Source organism: Netta rufina (genome assembly GCF_964035555.1).
Source record: "Netta rufina genome assembly, chromosome: 15".
Classification (NCBI taxonomy): Eukaryota; Metazoa; Chordata; class Aves; order Anseriformes; family Anatidae; genus Netta; species Netta rufina.
The window spans coordinates 4,896,101-4,912,775 of record NC_140138.1 but is presented as its reverse complement, the minus strand read 5'-3'; the positions used below and the strand labels follow the sequence as shown (position 1 = coordinate 4,912,775).

The 16,675-nt window shown below is 43.3% G+C and overlaps 2 protein-coding genes across 3 annotated transcripts in view; both read left to right on the top strand.

Annotated features, from left to right (window-relative positions):
* CRAMP1 (cramped chromatin regulator homolog 1) overlaps positions 1–6,052 on the top strand; it is a 43,232-nt gene extending 37,180 nt beyond the window's left edge. The window contains exons 21-22 of one of the 2 annotated variants that reach the window (XR_014618881.1): positions 1,356–1,943; positions 3,601–6,052. Coding sequence is in view for 1 of the 2 variants with exons in the window: in XM_084295965.1 (XP_084152091.1) it covers positions 1,356–1,520 (165 nt within the window). In the remaining variant the exon portion in view is untranslated. Of the gene's footprint in view, positions 1–1,355 lie in introns of both variants that reach the window. The other variant, XM_084295965.1, reaches the window with a different exon arrangement.
* A 1,789-nt stretch (positions 6,053–7,841) lies between these two features.
* JPT2 (Jupiter microtubule associated homolog 2) lies at positions 7,842–15,164 on the top strand. The gene is made up of 5 exons (XM_084295840.1): positions 7,842–7,953; positions 11,485–11,633; positions 12,008–12,150; positions 14,057–14,102; positions 14,833–15,164. The coding sequence occupies exons 1-5, from the start codon at positions 7,910–7,912 to the stop codon at positions 15,015–15,017; spliced, it is 567 nt and encodes a 188-aa protein (XP_084151966.1). The 5' UTR covers positions 7,842–7,909; the 3' UTR covers positions 15,018–15,164.
* Positions 15,165–16,675: the final 1,511 nt, after the last annotated feature.

The following is a 16,675-nucleotide window of genomic DNA, read 5'->3' as shown; positions in this document are numbered from 1 at the left end:
ATAGCTAGTAGACTGAAGAAAAACGATCATCTGACTCTACAGAATTGCTGTGAGACCATATCTAGAATATTGTGAACCAGTTTTGAGCCCCTGATACGGGAAAAGACGTAGATAAACTGGATCAAGATAAGCGGAGGGCCATCAGGATCATGAGCGGGCTGAAGCCTCTGTCTGTGAGGAGCGGCTGATGGTACTAGGCTGCTGCAACCTGGAGAAGGCTTCAGGTGTGGGGGACTCAATAGCTTTCTTCCTGTACTTGTGGGAAGTCATCAAGAAAATGTAGTCAGGGCCTTCACTGTAACAAAGGAACCAGTAGCAGGAACAGGCAAAAGCTGAACCGAGAGGTTCTGACTACAGAGCCTGGAAAGGAAAACCTCTTCACCTTGAGGGGAAACGGGTGGTGAAATAGGTTGCCCAGTCTGGTTGTGCAGTCTCCATCTTAAGAACTTTTCGAGACTAGTGGAGATAAAGCCCGAGGAAGCTGGTCTGTTTTCTTGGTATAAATTCAGACATTCTGCTATCTTGCGAGAAGCTGTTGAGTGGCATGCACACGTTTGTGTGTGTGTTCATGCAGGGCATGTGTGATGATCTGTCTGTGTGGGCTTGAAGTGACCCTGCAGCCCCTGATCTAACAAACTGCCTTCAGGGAAAAATGGGTTCAGCTGCAATTTTAAGCACACCAGAGCAGCTGTAGTGTTTTGTTGTTGTGGCAGATGTGGGTTTGTGTTAGGTGTATTTAGAGTATCCTTTTAAAATAGCTTTAATGATGGGAGAAATTTGAAAGGCATTTTATTAAATGTCCTGCAGAGTCAAGCTTTATTTACAAATGCAGGTATTGCATAGAATGCAATGTCTATAAAGTTTTTGCATAACAACTAGTGTACTTTTAATGCTGAATTAAGGATGTTAAGGTAAGGTCCATTCAGATTGTTTTATTTATTTATTTATTTATGTATTTTTTTGAGAGGCTTCCATTTAGCCACAGGTAAGAGCTATTCTCTTACTCAGATCAAGTGAGATAAAGTGCTCCCTTCATATGAGGAGGCTGGGAATGAAGGACGAGAGGTGGCAGGCAAAAATTGAAACACATGAAATTCTATTTATTCTATTCTATTCTAGGAATTTTTTTATTGTGTGGGTGATTAAACACTGGAACAGGTTGCCCAGAGAGGTTGTGGAGTCTCCATCTGTGGAGATGCTCAGAAACCAACTGGACAACAAGGCAACCTATTCTTGTTGACCTTGATGAGCCGGAGGGTTGGACAAGATGATCACAAAACCCCCCTTACAACTCAAACACCTCTATGAAATTTCCACTGACGTGTAGCTCTTCTTTTCTGTCATCTCTCTTCTAGGTGGTGGATTCCCAGCTGGCTTGCATGATGAATGAGAACAGCATAGATTACATATCTCGTTTTAATGACCTTGCCCAGGAACTGTCGATACCTGAGCCAACCCGCAGGGAAATTCTGTTTGATGGAGGAGGTGGTGGGCCCCCCATTGGGGATCTCTCACAGTGAGTGGTTGATACCAGCAGGCTGGTGTAGACTGTTTAGCTTAATTTGGAGCTTGCAGTGCTGGTTCATGGCAAGGGCCGATTGCAGAGAAGCAGCTGAGGCTCAGTTGTCCCTGTCTTGTGCACTTCTTTCTAAAAGAGAAGCGTTGTCTTCAAGGTCTGAAGAAGTACTTGCAGGTCCTGGAATGTGCAATATACCGGGAACAACAAAACATGGAGTATTATTATAGGAATGGTGCGTCCCCTGCATCAGTGATGTAAGATGGCAAGCTTACAGGACAGTCCTGAACTTGTACTTTGGAACGGCCTAGGCAAGAAGCTCAAGCAGGTATTGCCAGAAGCTCCCCTACATGAGTTGTTTTTGCATAGTACTCGAAATGCCATGATTTGGAATCCACATTGAAGTTGTGGAGGATGAAGGGTGCGGGTAGGTATGGAAACTGTTTTGCATCTTGACATGTCCTAGTTGGCACTCTTTTTATGAAATCAGTCAAACTGAAGTTTGTTGCACTCTCTTCAAAGACGCTGCAACTCTGTGATGCTTCATTTCTATAGACCATTCTGTTTCTTTGGCTATGGTTTGTTTGACCGTTCCAGCAGGGGCATACACCTGCTTTTTTGTTTTGTAGGAGAGCTCTGCTTCACCCTACTCCCAGATTGTGTGGATCCCTAGGGAGTGTCCTCTCTTTTTAAACCCCATCAAATGTCACAATCATCCTTCTGCTGCACTCGTATTTTCCACGTTTGAGATTCTTCACCACATTGCACAGTTCATTCCATGAGCGGGAGAGTGCTCTCCTGCTTTCCCTGAAGAACGGTTGCTTTTCAAGTCAGGAGAAACTGCAAAACAACTTATTGGAATCACTATGAAAGCTTTATCATTAGTAGTCTTGGCTGTGCTGGAAACCTGTATATATTGCCATCTTTCTCAAAAAAAACAAAACAAAACACAATACCTGAGAATTTTCCCAGGAGAGGAAATAGGAAAAAAATATTGTGAACTATAGATACAAATAATATTTTAATGATAAAGTTGTTGAAATCTGTCTATCTGTCTTGTGTCATGAAGAGGAGGGGTGTCAAGTCCTCGTTTGACCCCTTGGTCCGTCCTTGTTTCTTCCTTGTTCTATGAATTCCAGGTACTCTGTAGTACCTCAGGGCATCGTTTTTCACTATAGTCACTCCCAGGCACTAATGGATCTGGATCCCCCTCTGCTAAATCCCTATGCATTTAATGGTAGTGTTTTAGTATCTGAAAGACACAGATCTGATTCCAGTTGTTTGAAAGGAATCTAAAATTACAGCTGGTTTTCCTTCAGTTCTGCCTTTATAACTCAGGAGACTTTTCCTATTTCCTTTCCTACCAGTCCTGAGAACGAATACCTTTACTGTGCCCCTTTTTTTAAGCACTTGTCTGCTTCTCCATTGAGAGGATGTCCCTTGGCTATTTTAAGTTGCTCTGAACTTATCCTCCAAGGGCATAGCCCTGTATAAACCTCAACTTTATATTATTAATAAATAATAAAACTCCATCTCTATTATCAGGGGTTCATTTTCCCAACTTGCACTATACTTGGTGGATGGAATTCTGCCTGCCTTTAGATGCTTTTACAAGGCATTTGACTGGGAGTTTCTGCTCGTAACCTTGCTCATGATGCACTGATTGGATTTGCTGTTTTCCCAGTCACTTTACCCTGCTTAGGAAGATTTTGTTTTACTGCTACATGGTTTGCCTTACGCTCTTTGTCATTTAAAGAAAATGTCACAAGTTTTCTGATGCACCTTTTGTGTGGCCCAGAGCAACTTCACTAATGTCAATCAAGAAGTACTGAGATTTGTATGACATTCCAGGACCCCACGTAAAAGGTTGCTACATTCTCTGATACAGGAACCACAGACCTATGTAAAACAGCATTAGTATGAACAGCTGTTCCCAACTGGGAGTCGAGCCTTTAGTACTAGCAAGAAGACAGTCATGACTCGAAAAACAGAGTTTTGTACCTGTGGGCTAACTTTCTATTCTGTCCATGTCACATGGGATGTTAAGTCCTTTGGTCATTATTTCTCTTTCGTTATCCTTACAGAGTGTTGTTTGGTGATGCAGTTATCAGGAAATCATGTTAACCTGGAACATAAAAAGTTGAATGATGTCAGAAGAATGAATGCTGAGGAGTATGTGATTCTGAGCATTCACCCTTGGTGTGGAGAGGATGTCCATTAATCTCGAGAGTCACTCACCCTAAAAGTTCTCAGTTTTACATGTTTTGATTCAGTCTTTCCCAGAGTGTCTCCTATCAGTTTTGGCTTCTTACATAAGTAATGCTGGTTATCCTATATGCTGTACCTCCGAATCCTTCAGACTTGCAGGACAGAAGTAGAGGACTCCTCATGTAGCTGTGGCTATGGATTACAGGACATGCAGGAGGATGTGATGTATTCTAGTATGAAGTACTGTATTATAAACAAAAAATCTGAACCATTCTTAAACTTTAAAATACTGAAAGACTAGCTTGATGGTCTCTGATATATTTAGGTAGCTTGACAAATATTTCTACCCATGACAGCTGTTAAGTGGATGCCACACTAATTTTGACTTTTAGATTGCCTACAGTAAGTTCCGGTGTTGCTGCACCGTATGGCAGAGCATTTCATCAAGGTATGTGAAGAGTTTCTGCCATCTGATACAGGGAGCTGTCAGGTTGCCCCTTCTCAGCCCATTCAGTGGCCAGAGGGGAATAATAATAATGCAGAATGAATGTCAGCATGGTGGCTGTTCTTACTGATGCCACGAGATCAAAAAATTTTAATATGCTGAACCATTGCAAGTAGACTTGGGACCACCAAGTAATAAAGTGGAAATGACAGAAGTCAGTTCAGCATCAACGCTGTGATTAGAAACGTGTTTAGCGTCAGCCTCTTAAAAGTTTTGATTATGAAACAGTTTGACATCTTTTCTTGCACCAAATTCTCTTAGTGTGGTCCTGTCTTTTGAGACTTGAAGCTCCGAAACAGTCCTGCCTTCCATATTTGGTTTCTGATTCCAGAAGTGTAATGTTCTGCAAACTGCATTTTCAGGACAAGGAGGTTTTATCAGGGAAAAACTTGAAAATAACTTAGATCGTTGTGATAACTTTGAATTGATGCAGAATTTGTTACCCTTACTACATGAAAACTCACTTAAACACACATCTAACTCCACCAGTACTGGATTCTCTGTGGATGTGCTTTACATACCTATTGTTAATTTGTGCCTAGGACTGCTAAGGGAAAAATTGGTGTGTGGATGTGTGTACGTACATCTGTTTGTGCATGCGTATACACCCACACACGTATATTGGGAAAACCCAAAATTTGTTTCAAGTTTAATTTTTTCAGCTTCCCCAGCAGAAGTAAGAGGATTCATGTTTGTAACAATGTCAGCTTATCCTAAGCAAACATTCAAGCAAGCTACACTGAAATTTGGGCAGGTTTTTTTTTTTTTTTTTAAAGTTAAGTGTAACTTTGGTAGCTTAATAGCTGCCTGAGATGCTGTAAGGCAGTTGGAGAGGACAAATGGACACTAAGAACCTCCAGTTCTAGTATTATTTGCTCTAAGGCTTTAGTTTCTACTGGTTTTATTTGTAAACTTCTGAATGGCTTGCCCCATGTTGGTTTAGCAGCTGTATGTACAATAAGGAAGTTCGGAGTAGTTCAGCAAGGTGAGTGGCAGAAAATTCAGTATTTGTTGTCATAATAGTCTGGGTGAAAAGCAGTACTACATCCTAAGAATTAGATTTACCTGTGTGCACATTAATAGTGGGTTTTCTTCTGGGGGTTGCATCCTGATTAGCCACACAATTCATTTTATCCTTTATCACTAAATCTATTAAGCATAGGAATGATGATTGTTTTTAATATGGCATTGCTAAGCCTTTCCTTGACACCCTTCTTTATGTTTCTAAATTGAATTAAATAGCTTGGATGAAATCTACACTTATAAAAACATCTAATTTACTGACTCCACAGGTCCCAGAGTGGAAATTAAGTTGCATTTTGTTCTTTACACTCAGACTTTGGATGAATTTATGAGAAAAGTACTGCACTTTTTTGTTGTTGTTGTTTTTGTTTGTTTTTTTTTTTTTAAGAAAGAAAAAAACTTTTCAAACCTTTGAATCTCTTAATTTGACAGCAATTTGTAAATGTTAACTAAGTGAAACCTTGGCAAGCACTACGGCAATAAGTTATCATTAATTATTGAAACATGATAACTGCTTTAGAGCTTATGGTTCTGGCAGCAAAATTTAATGCTGTTTCTTTTAATAATAGTTAAGCCATATCATCTAAGGTTTCTGGCTTGTTTGAGATGTGAATTTGTTTTATAGATTATAAATATACCTATATAGTGTATGTATAAAGCAGAATGCCTGTCCTTACTGATTATTTTTTGTACCATATTGTAAATTATATTATTTATTCTTTACCAATTTTGGAAAAAGGTGTTTTGGTTATTTAATATAATATACAAAAGCTGTTAAACTTCCTCTGTTTAAATTTCCAATTCAACTTGTAAAGCTGTTTTTATTCTTGTGCATAAATACATACTAATACTTGGTCTAACTCATGTCCAGTGTGTTATTTGCAGTTCATATCCTATCAAATCTTCCATTTAACTTCCACGTACGTAGTAATGACCCCATTAGAATCCTGGGGATAAAAGTGTGTCTATAATGCTGAGTTTTTCAAGGTGAAATTCTGGTTCCAGTGAACTCACTGCCATAATTTCCATCATCTCCCATCCCCAAATTGTCATGATTTTCACCAGGGTGAGAGAATGTTTTGATTTTTGGGTTGTGTAGTTCTTTTTTATGCCTTCCAGCTTCCGTTCCCCATAGCATCCCCTAACTGTGAACATCATGAGTCAAAGCAGGGGGCTCTCTGTCCTGAATCTCCTATGTTTGACAGTGGTTACCAATAACAAGCGGAAAAAAAAGCAAAAGGATCTGCATATCGTCCTGATTTCCCCCTATCCACACAGACACGCCCCAGCACATCGTCATGACTGAGGATAAGCAGGAGCTTAGCTGCAATAAAAACTTTATGCCATTGTGTTTGTATAATCTCTACAGCAAGAAGTTTCCACCCTGAGGCCAGGCAGGCAGGGGAACAGCCTGCCCAGAGAGGTGTGTGCAGTGTCTGTCTGCAGAGCTCTTCAAGACAAGTGAATGCAGCCCTGAGGAAACGGCCTGATGGCAGAGCTCCCTCAGCCTGCTTGGAGAAGATGGTTGGATTGGAGACCTCCTGCGGTTCCTTTCAACCTGAGTTATCCTGAATTGTGTTACTAACTGATCTGATTCTGTTTTGTGTGTGTTTCAGCATTTGGTCTGCACCATCCAAGGGCAGCTTTAGGTAATTATGCATTGATTAAGCACGGAATTGCTGATCGGTCGAGGGGAGGGATTGTCCTGCTCTGCTCTGTGCTGGTGCAGCCTCACCTTGAGCGCTGTGTGCAGTTCTGGGCACCACAGCACAAAAAGGATGTAAAACTGTTGGAGAGTGTCCAGAGGAGGGCGACGAAGATGGTGAAGGGCCTAGAGAGGAAGATGGATGAGGAGCAACTGAGGGCACTGGGCACGTTCAGCCTGGAGGAGGCTGAGGGGGGACCTCATGGTGACCTGCACCTTCCTCATGAGGGGGAGTGGAGCGCCAGGCACTGATCTGTTCTCCTTAATCACCAGTGATAGGACCAAGGGAATGGTGTCACGCTGAGGCAGGGGAGGTTTAGGCTGGACATCAGGAAGAGGCTCTTCACTGAGCGGGTGGGTGCACACTGGAACAGGCTCCCCAGGGACGCAGTCACGGCACCGTTGGGACTGTGCTCTCAGTCCCACGGTCTGAATTTTGGGCAGAGCTGTGTGGGTCCGGGAGCTGGACTCGGTCCCTGTGGGTCCCTTCCAGCTCGGGACATTCCCCGATTCCCGGTGGGAAGGACCTGACCCCCCCCCAGCAGCTCCCCCCTCACGCGCCCCGGGCACGGGGACCCGGCGGCACCGCCACGCGCAGCAGCCGCGCCCAGGGCCGCCCTCCGCCCTTTTAAGCCTCCTCCCTCCGCTCTGCCCGCCCTTCCTTCCTCCCAGCCAATCCCTCTGCCGCTTCCCCTTGACGGACGTGCAGCGCCTCCAATGGGAGCAAAACCAGGACGAGCGCCGGCGCGGGTCCTTTTCAATCTTCCCTCCCGCCGCGAGGCTGACCGGACAGGCGGGACCCCGAGGGGGCGAGCCGCGTCCGATAGGCGGATCCGCGTGATGGGCAGCCGCATCAACCAATGGCAGGGCGGGGAGGGGGCGGGGGCGGGGCGGCCGGCTCTACCTGCTCCCCGGTGAGGCGCGGCGCAGCGCTGCGAGCCCGGCTGCTGCCATGTTCCAGGGCCCGGAGGCCGACGCTGCCAAGCCCAGCTCCAGGTGGGGCGGCGGAGAGGGGGGAGCCGGCAGGGGCCGGGCGGCGGAGGGGGGGTCCCCGGCGGGTCTTTGTTCGGGGCTGGGGGCGGCCTGAGGCGCCGCGCTGAGGGCGGGGGGGCCCCGCCGGGCCTCGCCTCACGGGGGGCGGCCGGGCTGCGGCGGGGCCCGGCTCCGTCCCCGGCCGCGAGGAGGGAGCTGGGCGGGCCCGGGGCGCTCTCACCGGGTCCGGCACCGACCCGCGGAAGCGGCTTAAAAATCGCCTTCCCCTGGCGGGGCCGGGGCGGTTAAAGCCGGCCCGGGGAAGGAAGCGTCCGGCAGCCGGGGGGGGGGCTTTGGGTTCGGCTTTGTTCTGCTGTTAAGCCGTGGCAGGGCTTTATAGGGTGTTTTCTTCCCAAAGCACGCTCTGCTCGGTCCTCAGACGGAGAGGTGGTGGTCTTCGGCCATCCAGGGCAGTGCACGGTGATGTAGCGAGCGCTGCCGGCCCGCTGCTGTTTGCTGCGAGAAACTGACTGCATGGTCTGATTGCTGTTAAACCTTCGTGATGAAGTTTTGTGTTCTTTAAAAGTTTTGCTGTTCCAAAATAAAACCAAATCGCACGTTTAATTGTTGTTGCTTTGAGGACAAAGCAGGGCAGATTGCTCTCACCATCCTGCTGATGTAGGCTATACAAATGCCTTGCTTTCCTGTACCCTCAATTTATTGAGTGTACGAGCAGTTTCACAGCTACTCTGTGGAGCTGAAAACATTAAATGTTGTCTTAACTGGTAGCCACTTCGGAAATACAACAATATAACACACATCCTCCCCATCAGTGCTATTGCAGAATACTGCAGGGCTTTCAGCTCAGTAGGAGGATTGACTGAACAAAGCTTGCTGCTTGCGTATAAGATGAGGGAGGTATTTAATCAGCAGGGAATTTGTACTGATCTAAAAGCAGAAGCTGGCCTGCAACTTTTGGGGCTCTGTTGGTGTTCCAAACCTCGGTGCCTGCTTTCTGATTGCCCTTCTGCTGGTTAGCCCTGCGAGGGTCTCTGATGCACAAAGCAACTGTCCTCTTCTGCCTTCACTAGAGCTCTCCGAAAGGCAGGAATTCATTGTTCTGCTTTCAGTTGTATATAATTATAGATCTATCTTTTATATAAAAATATTTATTTAGTCAGTGTCTTGCAGTAATGGTTGAGTCTTGGCACCCCTTCCAGAGGTTGGCTGAGAGGTTTAATTAGGGAAGAAAATTCAAATTCAGGGGTGTTTGAGTGTAGCAAAAAAGACCACAAAACCTAATTAAAATTCTTCAAGCCTGCCAGGAGAGAACAAAGCAATTTGTAGAGGCTTCTAAACTTACAGGGTAGGTTCCTAATTTAGCTGTTTGAGATGAATTGACAGAGTTCTGGTCTGGGCGAGAAGGGGCAGATTTAAATTGCACAGAATAAGTTTTATTATTACTGTTTAAAAGAGAAAAAAAAAAAAAACACCACAGCTTCCTCTCTGCTCCCCTACCCCTGAAAGAGAAAAGATCCAAATTCTCTAGCTATGAGGCACAAAAAGTATTGCATTATAAACTGGTATGGAAATATAAGCTAAAATGACTATAAAGTGTATGCTGAATTTGTCTGCTTGAGAGAGTCCAGCACCGAGCCACGAGGATGATTAAGGGAGTGGAGCACCTCCCTGGGTTGCACCTCCCTGGGTCTGTTCAACTTGGAGAAGAGGAGACCGAGGGGAGACCTCATTAATGTTTATAAATATGTAAAGGGCAAGTGTCAGGAGGACGGAGCCAGGCTCGTCTTGGTGGCGTCTAATGATAGGATAAAGGGCAATGGGTGCAAGCTGGAACGTGGGAGGTTCCGCTTAAATATGGGAAGAAACTTCTCGGTGAGGGTGACAGAGCGCTGGAGCAGGCCCAGGGGGTTGTGAGGTCTCCTTTTTGGGAGACATTCAAAACCCACCTGGACGTGTTCCTGTGGGACCTGACTGTCTCACTCGGATCTAGAAGCAAGTGGAACTTGGAAGTATGAGGAGGCCAACGCTGCCCTCGAGTCTGTGCAGAAACAAAACAACTTTTTCTCCTGGTTTTTGGCTAAAGTGAGGGAGTGCAAAATCCTGTCACATCTGTGAAACCAGAAGTGGGAAGAGTTTGTTGCTATACTTCTAGGTTATTTTTGGCAGTTCCTGTGAATGGCTTGGCATTATTTAGAGTTCTATGGACTCGGTGTTGCTGTTGCTTGAATGTTTATTTTGTTCTGGAATAATTGGAAGGACGCTAGTAATTGGAAGCTTTAGAAATCGAGGAGGGAAATCCACTTAATGTCTGTGGGGTTCCAACATTTTTTCTGGGTGATGCTAAGAGAAAGGGATGCTGCTTGTGCTGACTTGAAAGGGCCTCCTGAGCACCTCAAACAATTCCTCCAGCTTGCTCGTTGCAGGAGTAGGGTTTTTTAGGATGTATGCTGTGTGTGACAAAAATAGGAGGACAACATAAGACTAACACTTAGTTTTGGATTTATTTTCATGTTTTATTAAGCTTGCTAATTGTATAATCAAGACTTAGTTACAATTATAACTTATAATTGTTCCCATTGTATTAGAGGAAAGGTGAGCTTAGGTTCCAGATCAGGTTTTCAGGTTAGAAGAGGTGTAATTCAGCTACTGTATTGCTCAGCTGCTAAGATTTTGGGTAACTGACCAGGAAGCCATGACTGTGAAGGTTGTTTTTGATACCTACACGTTCATTGCTTTGTCATGCTTCTTCTGTGAGTTCTCCAATTAATTCTATTTACACTACTCTCCGGTAATGGTTCCTTTCCTTTTTAGGAAAGGACTTAAGTCTATTAACAAGGCATAGGTATTGACTGGAGACTTATTACTTGATGGCAAGCATGACTTTTAGTAGGTTTTCAAGAAGTTGGTCTAATTCTGTTGTAATCTCCGTTTTTTAATAGGATCTGTTTGATATACCTGTGGTACGGAGCTCTAATCTTAATGGTGGTGCATCTTGGCAACTGAAAATTCAGCTTCTCACACTTTGATTTCCATTCTAAACTCTCCAGCATCTGGTATGATAACAGATGGCTGAAACTAGCAAATATTTAGTAGCTAGGAAATACCTCGTTTTATTTAAAAGTTGATATGTTTGACTTATGTCAGATGCAAAATCAATATATGTAATTTAACGTAGACTGACACTGCAGTGGTTATTTTTAAAATACCAGAGACATAAGTATTTTTGTGTTGTCTGGAAGACCACAGATAGCATTGACCTTCCTTCTGGTAGCACTGTTGTGACCATTCCAAATAATAGCAGATAACAATCAAGTTGGCTGACTAGGAGGCTGGTAATATTTTGAGAATACTTTATTAGGGCATCTTCTCAAAAGTAGATGCTTCACAGACTTAACAGATCTACCTGAAGTAAGTTCAAATCAGCATAGTCAATCATAACATAGAAGGGGAAATGCGAAGGGGGCATTAAATATGTGGAACGCTGTACGTTTTGAACACACTTCCATCTCTTGCTTCTCTTGTTCTGTGATGTAGGGTACTGAAGCCTCCTGGAGGAGGGTCTAGTAATCTCTTTGGGAGTACAGAAGAAGTTTCTTCTTCCAGCAGGCCACATCGGATGGCATCCAATATCTTTGGAGCATCAGAAGAACCACAGAATTTTCCCAAAAGAACAAACCCTCCAGGTAAGTGCAGTCTCTTCTTGCAGCATGTTTGGGCTCTGAATTGCAAAGCAGAAGTGGTTTCGCGTTACTATTGTACAACAATATTTATCTTTTTATATTATGTGTCTTTACAAAATGAATACATTTAGTAAAATTGGGGCCTAGGAAATGATGATGCTGCTTCTGTTCTAGAATTCTATCATCAGTTAGCTGCAATGAGTACAGCTGTGAATCTGAGACTCTCTGAGTTCTTGTAACAAGGGATTTCAACCATTATCTTCAGGCAAGATATCTCTAGATAGCAGAGGTCTAGAAGTCTCTGAATTCTTGCAATTTTTTTGATATAATGTGGTAAGTCTAAGTCATCTGGAAAAAATGTAACAATTGCCTTTCAGGGGGAAAAGAAAGTGGTATTTTTGAGGATTCTGGTACTGCTCAGCCTCGTCCGCGTATGAATCCACCTGGTGGGAAGACAAGTGATATCTTTGGGTCTCCAGTATCTACCAATGTTGTGCGAGCACACCCAAACAAGCCTAAGGTATTTGTACATTTTTCACTGAGTCGAGAAGCTCAGTGAGTCATCTTCTAGTCTTGTTACCAACACAGCAATGTCTGCATTTTTTTTAAATGACAAACCTAAATTGTGAATGGGGTAATCTCAAAATAGGCAGTTATTCCTGAAATCTCTTCATAGTTTATCAACTTTGGTATATTAACTCTCATTATGCCCTGTAGTTTCTGGTAAAACTTTTAATTACACTGCAGATGTGTATTTTTTTTTTTTAAGTGCTTTTGAATCCTTTGGTCATCTTATAAGTGAGGTACAGATGGAGTGCTGGGCACAGAGCCAAGAGGTATTTTAAAATGGGTAGAAGATTTCCCTGTATTCTGCAGTTTGGCAGAGGTGATAGTGACACCCACTCTGGAAAGCCAGTGTACACCAGTGAACTACAGTCAAAATTGTCCTGTGACCTTGCTGTTGTCTTCACCTCTCTTAAATATATGCATTGACGTTCAACATGAAAGAACTTCAGCAGGAGATGATTAAGCTTCAGTGATCAACACTGATAATCAACTTTGAGTTTCAGGTCTAGCATGTGATGGATTTTGTGGTGCCAGACAAGTGTATTTTACTGTATCGGGTATCATTTGTTGGTCTTCAAGCTGGGATATGTACAAGTTGGAAAGTTGTGACCAAATCTGGCTTTGGAAAAAAAGGAGGGAACGTTCCCAGTTACATTGAGTTGATTTGTGTGTTCAAAAGCCCTGTATTTGGATTTACAACTGTTGCCTTATGCTAAGTAGCTACTGTTAGAGTAATAATTGCCATGTTAGCAGTGTTTTTCACATGCGAGGTACCAGGGAAACCTAGCATCCTATGAAATGCAGCTGACACTCTTTATGCTGAAGAAATAGTAGTAGTCTCAAATTTTTTGGAACCTTAAGAAGGAAAGATTGCACAAATCTAAGTGTTTTTTTTTCAGTTTTCCCTCCTAAATTTGAAGGTGCGGGTAGTGGGCTTTTGCCTAGATCTTTATGCATGCTCCCAAGTTTATTTGGAGGGGTTGAGTCATAAGAAAAGGGAGGGGAGGGAAGGCTGTGGAAGCTAGGTTTTGTTGGGAGTAGCACTGTTGGAGTAGCAGAGGGCTTTGTTTTGTTCCTCTGTACCCCTTTATGGGGCTAGTCTTTTTTTTCTATTTTAATGTAAAATTTTAATTCCTGTGATTTCCTGACTAAAGGGAGGACAGAACTCTGGAAACTCCTCTGAATTTAACTAGAGCATTGAAGTTGTGGGAGATACAGGGATGGAAAGGGGGTAGCATATTTGCAACAATTACAGTAAGTTAAATTTTGTGGGTGGGGAAAACATGGAAGCTTTTCTGAATTACTGTTTTGTATTTCTGACAATTAACATTATTGGGAAAGTGATTTAAAAAGCTTTGTGAATTACCTCGCTGTTTGGGTCACTCTTGCTACTCACCTACAACAGTAATTGCCAAATGTCAGTTTGGGTGCTGAAGGGCTGCTTGTGTGCTAGCTGCTCTAAGTTGTCTTAACTTCTCTTGGATGGTATTATGTACTTGTCAAGAATGGTAATTCCGTGCCTTTGGACTGAACTGCTTATCACAGGCAAAGCTTTAAGTATCTAACGAATTAGCATAGTGTGTTCATCTGTTTCAATGAATTGTCTGGGATGTGCACCTGAATGTAATGTAGGAGTCCACTAGTAGAACTAAACTCTAGAAGCTCTTTTGGGATTATGAAGTGGTGAAAGGGGATGAAGGGCTGAGGAGTGCAAAAGAGTGTCTGTAGCTGTTGGCTTTTACCGTAATAAATGTATGAACTTTGATAAGAAACAAAGGAAAAACTTCTAAAAGATCTTGTGACAGAGTTACTGTTTGAGGATGGTGATATACTGAGACAGTTTTTTGGTTTCATTGCAGGATCACATTGTCTTGAAAGAAGATGAAACACCGAAGAAGCCAGAAGGTCAGCAACAGAAACTCTGCTGTTTTTGAGAAGACATGATCTGAGGAACAGTTTCTTATGCTTTCCTCTTAAAAACAGAAGACTAAAGCTGAAGTTCAGCATTATATAACAGAGGTTTTCCTTCTCTTAGTCAGAAACTGAATCACGTAACTTCATGGAAATTGTTCTCTTATTGAGGAGAGCACCCCATGCACAAGCCTTGATAATGTGTATATAGCTTGCATATCTACTTTGCTTGATACTGTAGGTAGAATGTTTTTCTATATATACAGAGATTCCATATGTATCTGTCAGATTGCTTCCTTCAGGTGTGTAGTCTTGGCCTTCTCTAGTTGCAAGTAACAAGTAGCTGACTGACAAAATGTGTTATTACTCTGCTAATTACTGTTAAAGAATGGTGGGAGCACTGCTTTCAAGCAGTATGAAAGGGTTGATCGGTAGATCTCTTAATTGTCTGACACTGCCAAAGTAATTCCAAAGGTACGTTGCTAGGCCTACGTGTCTGCCTTAGAAAGATTGCTGAAGCAAGAAAGGAGTTGTTACAAAAGTGAAATTCTTCTTCAGTACCTGTTTCTTTCAGGAAAGAATGAATAGGTATAAACTACATCCTTAGTGTACTGTGGATGGGAGGCATGGGGAAAAAATGCAGCCTAGTCAAGATGATGTGTGCAAAAAAATTTTGTTCACTACAGTCTGCTAGTTGGTCTAATCCTTTTTTCTTATTGTTCAGCTGCAGAAAACAACAAACCACAGCTGGAAGATGGTGGTGAGAAAAAAGATCTGGGCAAAGAGGAGCGATGCAAGGAGCCGGAACCCAAGATAGACAATCATGAGCCCAGATTAGGGCCAAGGCCACGCTCTCACAACAAAGTTCTCAATCCCCCGGGTGGAAAATCCAGCATTGCGTTCTATTAGGGTCATCTGTTCGCTTTCACTAACGGAGTCTGCACAGAAAGTCTTGTCTGTGGTTGTGAGGTCAGTTTATGGACTATTGTTTGTGGATAGGTTCTTAGGCAGATGGATGAGGGTTATGCCAAAGTGTGTGCAAAGGAAACCTGATGATTTGGGGAGGGAGGGCTGGGGAGGGTAAGGGGGCCCTGCAGAAGACATGAGTATGGACTGCCTGCCTGGGTGGGTGGCAGAGGGGGACATTAGTGTAACTTTGTGAAAGAGCAGTGCTACTTTGTGGTGACTTCATCAGGCCCTTAGGTTCTTAGCTTGCCAGTGGCTCAGGACATTCTTGTGGAGTCAGGCTTTTCCATACAGTCAACACGTAAAACAGTGTGAATGGGTAGGGACCCAGAGGTCACATCTGGAATATTCTGAAGCACAGCAGGTAGGCTGTGCTTTTCTCTAGGCAACAGGACACAGATTCACAGTATGAGTTGACCTGCAGTCACTTTAATGTAAATACGTTCAACTGGAACAACTAGTGCTACTGTGTTCTTGAGTGTCTGTAGTCTTTGGTTCTCTTTTTCTTCTTTCTTGCTGAACACCACGTTTGTGGATACAAAGACAAATCATGCTGAAAGTCTTTTATACTCATAAATCATCAATGTTAATAAGTGTCTTAGTGTTCCCCTCCTCAGAATATTCAGGCATTTCTGCTGCCTTCAGTAATCTGCTGATTACTCTGACTAGCTCTTGATGAATGGTAATACCAGTCCAATGTGCTGGTTTGTGTAGGTGATTCTAGAAGACTTTAAAAGCATCTCGGTTGAGTGCTTGCACGCTTCCTGGAAAAGACGTTGGTGCAAACAATCTCCTCATGGTGTTCTTTGAGGAGAAACGACTTAAGATGTGCAGTGAATGTAGAAAACATACTGAGATGTCTAGCCAGCCAGCTTTGGTAACCCAACCTGTATAGAAATGCCTTAGTTTCTGCAACATTTTTTTTACTTTGTACACTGCGGAAACCAGGACTGTTTTGTTGTCTTTACCACAGTGCATTTTTTTTGTTTGTTTGTCTGTGCTGACTCTGTTAGTGAATCCTCTTGTCTTTGGTCAGCCTTAGATTTGCCTTTGACTGACACAGATTTCTGTTGGTAAGGGGGAAAAGCTACTTGGATTCTCCCCACACCACAGTTGTAGTTGTTTTGAGACATACTGTAGACTATCATAGTTGGAGAAACAAAGACTTTAGCAATACAAACCTTTTGATCATGCTGGCTATCTTAAATCATACGTGGAAGATGTGCTTTTCTTTCTTTTGCAGAAGCGTATGTTGGGATGGGTAGCTCACATCGTTGATTCTCTGAATTAGCTTTTATGTTCAGAGTTCTGGTAATTGAATGCTAACATTAGTTGCTTAGATGGCTCAGTGAATTTAGTAGCGATTTTTAAATCTGACATTCAAAACAGGAGTTGTTCAGGTACACCAAAGAACAAGTGGCCTTATCTGTGTATATCCACTGCTGTACTAGCCCAGGTTCCCTGAAAACTGCTGCTGTTTAGAGGGGACTGTCTCTGGGTCCGGTGCTAAAAGCTCTGTCATTACGGTGCTTATTAGACTGTTCTGTTCTGTATACGTCAGAAGTGGTGGATGACTGCTTGAAGACTTAGTTGCCTTTTCA